Source organism: Opisthorchis viverrini, assembly GCF_000715545.1.
Source record: "Opisthorchis viverrini unplaced genomic scaffold opera_v5_18, whole genome shotgun sequence".
Taxonomy (NCBI): Eukaryota; Metazoa; Platyhelminthes; class Trematoda; order Opisthorchiida; family Opisthorchiidae; genus Opisthorchis; species Opisthorchis viverrini.
The window spans coordinates 622-8,698 of NW_008751674.1; the positions used below are offsets into that span (position 1 = coordinate 622).

An 8,077-nucleotide genomic window follows, 5' to 3' on the forward strand; every position below is an offset into this window, starting at 1 on the left:
GATTGTCCAAATACTCACGAACAAGCGGTAGTTGACGCTTCGTCTCCTGGTCACCAAAACTCCACATGTGTCTGCATAGACCTGGAGCCTGGAGCTGCAAAAAACGCAGGAATTCAACTTTACGTTTTTTTTAATCAAGGTTACCCATTAAGATGCTACTCATCGCACTTGTCAGAGAAGTAATGACTTGTACCGCTGAGTCCCATTGAAAAAAATTTTTTTTTCGGTTCGATACTGATGGAAAGAATGTTAGTAATTTGACCGACAAATGATTTTTAAGACAGCCATTCACGATAGAGGGACTTATTTGTGTCCTATATTTAGAAGAGTTGTGTGAATGTGCGTAGGTGTGATGTTTAAATGGAGTGTGATTTGCTCATTTTACTGGCATTGCTTCTGTTTTGTCTCGTTGTTCACGACAATCGTAAGTGCTGTGCCACGAAAAAAACAATGCAATTTGCAAGAGTCGTACTACAACCGGTGAGGAAAGAACCATCAACATGTTTTACATCGTTTCACCCAGACTTGATCTCGGACAGTTTCTCTCGTTCACCGCTCTCCTCCGATTTGTTTTGTCTTTTTGTTTCGAATACGAGTGTATGTATTTTGAAGCACCGTCAATGGCAACAAGGCGTTGTATTAATGTAGAAACGCATGCACTGCAGACTATACATATAAGTCCGTTCAGCTGGTGGAATTTCAACACCAGGCCACCGGTATTACTCCCTTAAACTGCATTTCAGTGACAGGACATTCTTGGGTGTAGGAGGTTTCTTTTTTCGAAACTACTTGAAAGACCACGGTATGTCTATAAACACATAGAACATACAAGGTGATAGCTTTGGTACGAAATCAAAGGAATCAAATGGCCAAACGACTTTTTTGTAAACATCTCTTCACAATCAGACTGAGAGGACAAGCTGAGGAAGCATAAGAGTGCTTTCTTATGAAGTTTAACATAGACAGGTGGATATTACAGTTGCGTAAAACACACACGGCTATCTTACTTATTGGTAATAACATACACTGGAGATAGGAATGAGCTCACTTGGAGTGGAGGAGCAGTATCCCCGATCTTTTTAGCCTGACACTGAGTTTTATGTACCTTTTGATAAAAGTCGGCCTAATGAATGCAGACTGTCCAGACAGCCTTTACAGCATATTGGGGATAGATAGTTCTCCAAGAGAGCCAGGCAGAGTGAAGTTTTGTTTCATATTAGATTCAATGTTTATAAACGGATTCCCATCATGTGCCGACACCAGTGCCGATATCAGTTACAAGAGCCATAACCAGAAACATGTTCATCCGCAAGGACGGTAATTGCAACGCACATCAGCAATTTCACATAGCACGTGTGCACATGATAATACAAGTAGAACATCGGGTTGACGGTACTCGAGGAATAGATGAGCCCCAAGAAGGACGAAACCGGTCGTGGGCTGTCGAAGAGTTTTCAGCAACCTTGTGAGTAGAATCCTTTGTGAACACATGAAACCTGTTCGTGCGTCGACTTCGACTGCCAGGGATGCAGGCACTTTAGATGCCAGCTTTTCCAGAGACACTCTTCCATCGCTATCATCCTTAGTGCGTACCAAGAGAGCTGATCCACATATTCCTTGGGCTCAACCTTCTGCCAGCTAACTGCAGTTTCCATTACAAGACTAAAAATAATTCACCGTCATTGGTAGCATTCAGCGAGTATTGCCTAGTTTATCTGGTACAGCTGGTGGGATCAACATCCAGAGTGATGTGGACTAAATCAAGATGAATAAAATGAATCTTCCCCTCTTGTAAGAAACTCTCTGAATCACATAATTTCCTCCATAAGCAGTTCTATCTATTCAACGTAGTCAACTATGACTTAGCAGGTTTCTTCGCATGTAGTTTTGGTAATGTGGAGCTGATTGCGAATTTCCAAACGCCAACTCATGCTTCAGCTAAGTCAAACTCCAAAGTAAATACATCAAACCAAAAACATAGGTTAAAACCTATCGAATGGAGGTTCTTTCCTATTAAATCTGATGGCATTAGTCCCCACTAGATTAATCTGACAGTGCCATTAGGCTATTTCTTTCCCAAACTTTGGGATCATCAGTTTGGGTACTTGTGTATTAAAGTTAGTGACAGTCAAATTGCTTTCAAAAAGCACACAAAGTAGAAAAATGAACTGCGTTTGATTCAGGTGTCACCATATCCTATACTAGTCATGCTAACTTGTTTCTATCGTGCCCCGAAAAGTCAAATCAATATTATTGGCTACCTTTCATGTCTATGATTCGGGTGCGTGGATCTTGTGGGCATTATAACTACTCGGAATAAGTAGATTTCAATAATTGATGGTGCAGCCTACCATCTAAGCTCACGGAATGAGCATGTGGTGTTCAGGGAATGGTTGCACAGACATCCACACACTGATAAATTTATACCTCCACTTTGTGGGTAGAAGAGAGGGTTGCCTAATACATCAGGACGGCGCAAGAACTTCGATTAGTCAGAGGATTAGAATAACCAAAGCAATGAGAATTTGTGGAGTGCTAACGATTTGGACCACAAAGCTGAAAGACGACTAGTAGGAACTAGGCGTTGGGAGACGCTGGGTAAAATATCATCCACAAAATATTAAAAGCACTAATGTGACTTTATCAGACAGTGCCAGTTAAATCTCCCTCCGTGAGACGGCACCTCAGGATAGTCCTTTTTCACTTCCATTGCGTTTTTACACCAACTGTCCACAGTAATATACTCGCAAGGGGTGACCTTAGTTTCCTGTGTAAACTCTCCACTTTGGACTAAGGAGAAATTATTTATATACACTAAAGATAGTCTTGTACTCGAAAACACGGGTGATCCTCGAAAATTTTGTGGCAGCTTGTAAGAATCATCCCATGGTAATGAACTTAGACTTTGTTAGAGATGGACTGTTGAGATGAGTTTTCTTCGTAGCTTTGTTATACGCGTTCAGTGATTACTTACCAATTTCTGCAATTTCGAAGCAAGGAAATGATATCAGGACAGAGGAGGGTAACGCTGTCTATCGAGATGGGCAGAGTAGTCGAAGCTACTTTGGAGATTAAGTGTTTACACTGTGTGTGAACGGATGAAAGATTGAACTGCTTCTTCATGTCTTCAGCTGTAGGTCGAATAAAATCGTGGAAGCGTATAAGTCACATGTACCACAAATTCGCCTTTCGAGATATATGATGCGTCTGCGTCTACTCTTGGTTGATTAGCAGGACTTTGGTTAAAAGTTCTAGTGAATACAGAAGCCTGCTTTTGTTAATTACGGCTGGTTAAACTCTTCTTATCGATCAATCAAAAGTGCATGAAGACGCTCAAGTGAATAACGTTCAAACTTATGCGTCTGTACCACATACCTGGAATGTTTCTTGTAGTGCAGCTTAGGTCCTTTATCCGAAGTTTCAACATAATGACTGCTTTTCAAATTCACACTAATCATTTTGGATGCAGTCTGAATGTTCCATGGGTGATTTTTTTCGAGCTTTTGTGTGCTTGGAAAGAAATTCAAAATCATACTTGAGCAGAATTAGTGTCACACGTAGCTGATATACTTACATCTCCAGCATATTATCGAGGTAGCATGAAAATCTCCTTTTTACGAATTTACACATTGGCAAACACGAACTAAACAGTCACAAGCGGTTAGACACTAAAGTAAACATCTCATATGTACGTAGGCTTTAGTAACCGAACATTCACACGCATCCTCTTGAATTTTCCTGAATATTACATAATAGTAAACGAGCACTGCAAAGCGGTTCCACCATTTCCGTAGTAATATTCACCTTCCATCAGATGCGCATGTGGAGCCGGGATACCAGTCCATAGACTACTTCCATGCTTCACCAGTAGTATAGGCCTTATACCGGTACCCTGGTTCTGAGTTTATTACTATGGTTAACCTACTAATTATCCTATTTTCATCCTCACTGTAGCCTCTAAATAAAGATCGTCCATAAAAGCCCCAGCTACCAGCGAATTCGTCGTCGAATAAAAATATATCTTGTATCAAGGTTCTTTCCAACGCAACGTTTTGTCTACTTTAGCCTCACGTATCACGTAAACCTTTATCCTCAGGTGAATATGACGCGCTGTATAAAGAATGAGTCAGTAATGACAAAGTATCTCCAAAACATCCAGCAAAAGTCAGGAAAGTTGACAGCGGTTCGCTCCAATTGACTTTTCAGTTGTTGAACAAAGTCTGGTGAGATGCCAAGTGTATGGGAGACACACCGCCCATCTGCTATTTACTGATCAAATTCCCGGAAGGTATATAACGTAGTTTCACGACAATGCTTTGAAGCATACAGCTTTTATTGGATATCAAAACCGATTGGAGAGAGTTCAGCCACTCTTTCAGGGCCCACAAAGGACATATTTATTGTCTGACACAAAATATTTGGAGTGAAGACAAACCACACCTATATTTGCTAATCGGTCATTTCGGTAGATACTTGAGTCGTCCAATCTCATGCTGTGTACGCATATCAGCAGTACTAGAAACATATGCTATGCGTTTGACAGATGCATGAGCGGAAGGCCGCGTTTGGCACTTAAGGTTTGAGTCTTTTGATAAGGCATACAAAACCTGGGGCTGAAGATGGCTTTCGGCGGGAAAATTTACATTATTCTTCCTAAGATCCGTGATCAAAGCTGGGCTAGCGTGATTTATATTGCTACAGTCAACTGATTCCACTGACACCGCGTATTTCTTTGACTAAGCCATCCAGAAATTCATATGTAACCCCATCAGGTATTTAGCTATCAGGTAGTTAACGTCCTTAAAGTAGAAGAATACACGAAATCTATCTGAGTTCCTATCCTTAAACCGTTTGTGAGAGGAAATTGAAAAAAAATTCACATCGTATAAAATCTGATGTCATGAACAAGATGGATGATAAGTTGAGCAGACTGGAAAAAAGAAATGATCAAGGTGAAGCAGAGCTTGCCCACGTAAAACTGACGCACTTATTTGATGTATATCAGTCTTCGTCACAAGGCTGCTAACCTTCCTGCAATATTTTTTGGACTTCGTCCTCCGAGGCAAAGTCAAGCTTACTTAAAACTACAGAAGCGCCGTGATGTTGTTTCGTCACTTTTTGGAATCGTCTTCTATGCAGAAAGCAGACATGTGCTGCTAATCAGCAATACTCTATCTGTCTGGTCTCGACGTATTGGACCAAGTGCCTTTTATTCAGGTGGCTGCCAAAGGATTGGGTGTTGACCAGTTCACCAAGTGATTGATGTGTAATTTTCAAAGACGCTTTTCGCACTGAAGGAATTATGATGGTTGGTGGACAGCAAAAAAGAAGTGTGCTTTAATATCGTTTCATCCTGAAATTGATGAATTACATATTGGTTTACGTTTCAATTGTGTCTGGATAACCATACATTGAGTCCAAAACGCTTTTTCTCTTATGAAACTTCAGTTATCAGCTTCGACAAATACCAAAGTGATTGAGCTATGTGGACGGCAAAGCCCAGAAAAACTCACTATTACACGGTCAAATATCCCTTCGGAGAGGCTGGAACTCGAAATTTCGGAAGATATCCATCTAGAAGAAAACGTTTTGACAGTTTTGGTTGATCGTAAGTTTATCGTACTCATTGAATGTTTCCACACTTGTCTGTATTGTGTTCGCAGGTTATTTTGGCATACATGTGAATTTACTGGATAGGCGTTCTATAGAGGAAAATGTCGGTAGCTCAGGTAGCGTAGATGGTCGTTGGCTTGTTCGCTGAGCTGGGCAATTTGATTGCAAACGTTTCATCACCAATCGAGGTAACATCATCAGTGCGTTATTGGGAGCGTAGTTGTGCGTAGCGGTGTATTGGTGGTTGTGCTCCCAATAACGCACCGATGATGTCACCTCGATTGGTGATGAAACGTTTGCAATCAAATTGCCCAGCTCAGCGAACAAGCCAACGACCATCTGAATAGGCTTCTCCAAACGGTCACCCTCACAGATTACCTTGCCAACTTGTTTGGCATTCACAGAGAACTTTTCTGGGCATACCTGCACTGGTTTATTCTCGCGAAATACCCGAGTTTATGTGGTTATTGTGCATCGTGAAAACCCCAGCTTCTTAGAAAGGGTACCATTTAAATCGCACCTTGAGTTTCGAAAACACTCTTCTCAATGAATGAACATAAAATTGTTTCATTTTGAACCGGTGCACAAACTTTAAGTAAACTCCTGGGAAGATTATTAGCATTTTGGCATTGAGTGGCAGTTAATCCATATGGTAAATCCACCTGTCGAAAGAAGCAGAGGCTGTAGAGAATGTCATAAACATCACATATCTGCAAATTAAACAGCATAATATTAGAAAATTGGCGTTCTGAATATCGCAACTATTGTTGGTGCAGTGGACTTCCTCAGTGGTGATCAGCGCACAGACCGCACGGTAAATTATCCCCGTCATCATGCTATTGGTATTCTGAGTCCTCTTTAATTCCGAACCATATGCCAGCGAATAAAAAGCTCATGGTGCGAAAAAACAGTCGCAGTTTCAGTAGGCTTCCTGAACGTACTTAGGCGCTATGCTTTTGGTTTGGTGTACCCCAACCAAGGTTCATAAATCAGTAGTGTAGCTGAAGGCCGTTAGGTTTCTGTTTGCGCTCGACGTTAGTCTGGTTTCTTTGATGAGAAAAAAATTCCCGCACAAACCACTAAGTCGCCACTCAACTTTTCTACATCCTCTTTTTCCTAGCTTTGCTTGGCTTGAAGCTCCGCCAACAACAAACTTGATGCAGTATGCACTAGAAACAATACTTGGCATCAAACTAGATATTTAGCCTGGATGTGGCTAAGTTCCTGCCGTCTTTGACATTCCCATTGGAAATTCCAAATATCGGTTTTTGTAATAGTAGGAAGACTCAGGCGACTTTGAAGCGAAACAGTATCCCGCGAAACGAAGTGAAGTTCGAGCTAGAGAGAGGAAATACATTCATTTTGTTTTTTGGGGCTACGGAGGAGTGAATGTTTATGTGAAACGTTATTTTTTATGTTTTGATCGACCAATGTGAGTATCAGGTGGCTCAGATAGCTGTTTTTCCACGTTCAGTTTGGTTAATTGCCCAAATGCGTTTTCACTGGGGCTCAAAATTTGCATCGTTCATTGATAGTTTGGGCCTTGTGACTGCTGCTGGATCGTAGCTTCATAAGCCAAGAAATATCTGGCGTCCGAATGTGCCTACAACAAATCCACGCTGAATACTTCTAGTAAAGAACGTGCTACGTTAGCTGAATCGGGAATATGAGTCAGGTGACGGATAGCTACCCATTTTTCGATGATGTATGGGCATTCCAGAAGGACCTTATGACGTATAAGCATGTCCAAGCTATGAACCTATCAGAAGTTACTTCTATCTCACGCTTCGTTTATCATTCCATTTTTCACAGGTTTGTTGTCGTCACCAATACCAAAAGTAACCAGCACTGCTGATAGTTTTACTGTGGGGATACCTACTGCCGCGACCGAAGCAACCATTGCTGTGTGGTCGGGTTTCAGCAAACTTCAAATCTACCGGCCTTTTACCCATCATGTAACGCTCCCACGGGAAAAATGCGCCACCTATGGTGTCCAGTTGCAGATCAAATCATTAAGATACGGTACACCAAGTTCTCTGCTTGAAGTTGTTCCAGATGATACAGGTAAGTGCGAAAGTTTGCTTAACTCTCCACTAGCATTGGGCTGTTGCATCGCATGAAATTAACAAAAGTACACGCTGATTCGCCCAAGGAAACGTTCTTTAGGGAGGGCTATCACGAAGAATCCGCACGTTTTTTTAATTATCTTAATTCCACTCAAGTTTCTGAAGTGGTATAACGTCAGCCGGAGCTCTACTTCAACGCCAGCGATACCAGTATTCTGGACCTATGATAACACGTTACAGCAAAGCACTTTCTACGGTTATCGCTGGCAGCCTCAAAACTACCGTGGAGACTGTGTAACAAACCAGCTGTCAGTAGGCTGATGTGCAGGCTGATATACTATAGTTTCAATTATCATTTATTTTTGAAGAGCAAGGTCACAAACATAAAAAGTGAGCGC

At 41.5% G+C, this 8,077-nt stretch overlaps 1 protein-coding gene across 1 annotated transcript in view; it reads left to right on the plus strand.

Annotated features, from left to right (window-relative positions):
- Nucleotides 1–5,436: 5,436 nt before the first annotated feature.
- The window catches only part of T265_01618 (hypothetical protein), a gene marked incomplete at both ends in the record, with an annotated part of 7,065 nt that continues 4,424 nt past the window's right edge, over nucleotides 5,437–8,077 (plus strand). Inside the window, 2 exons of the mRNA XM_009165684.1 lie at nucleotides 5,437–5,608; nucleotides 7,426–7,677. Of these exons, the coding sequence (XP_009163948.1) occupies nucleotides 5,437–5,608; nucleotides 7,426–7,677 (424 nt within the window). The remainder of the gene's footprint in view (nucleotides 5,609–7,425; nucleotides 7,678–8,077) is intronic.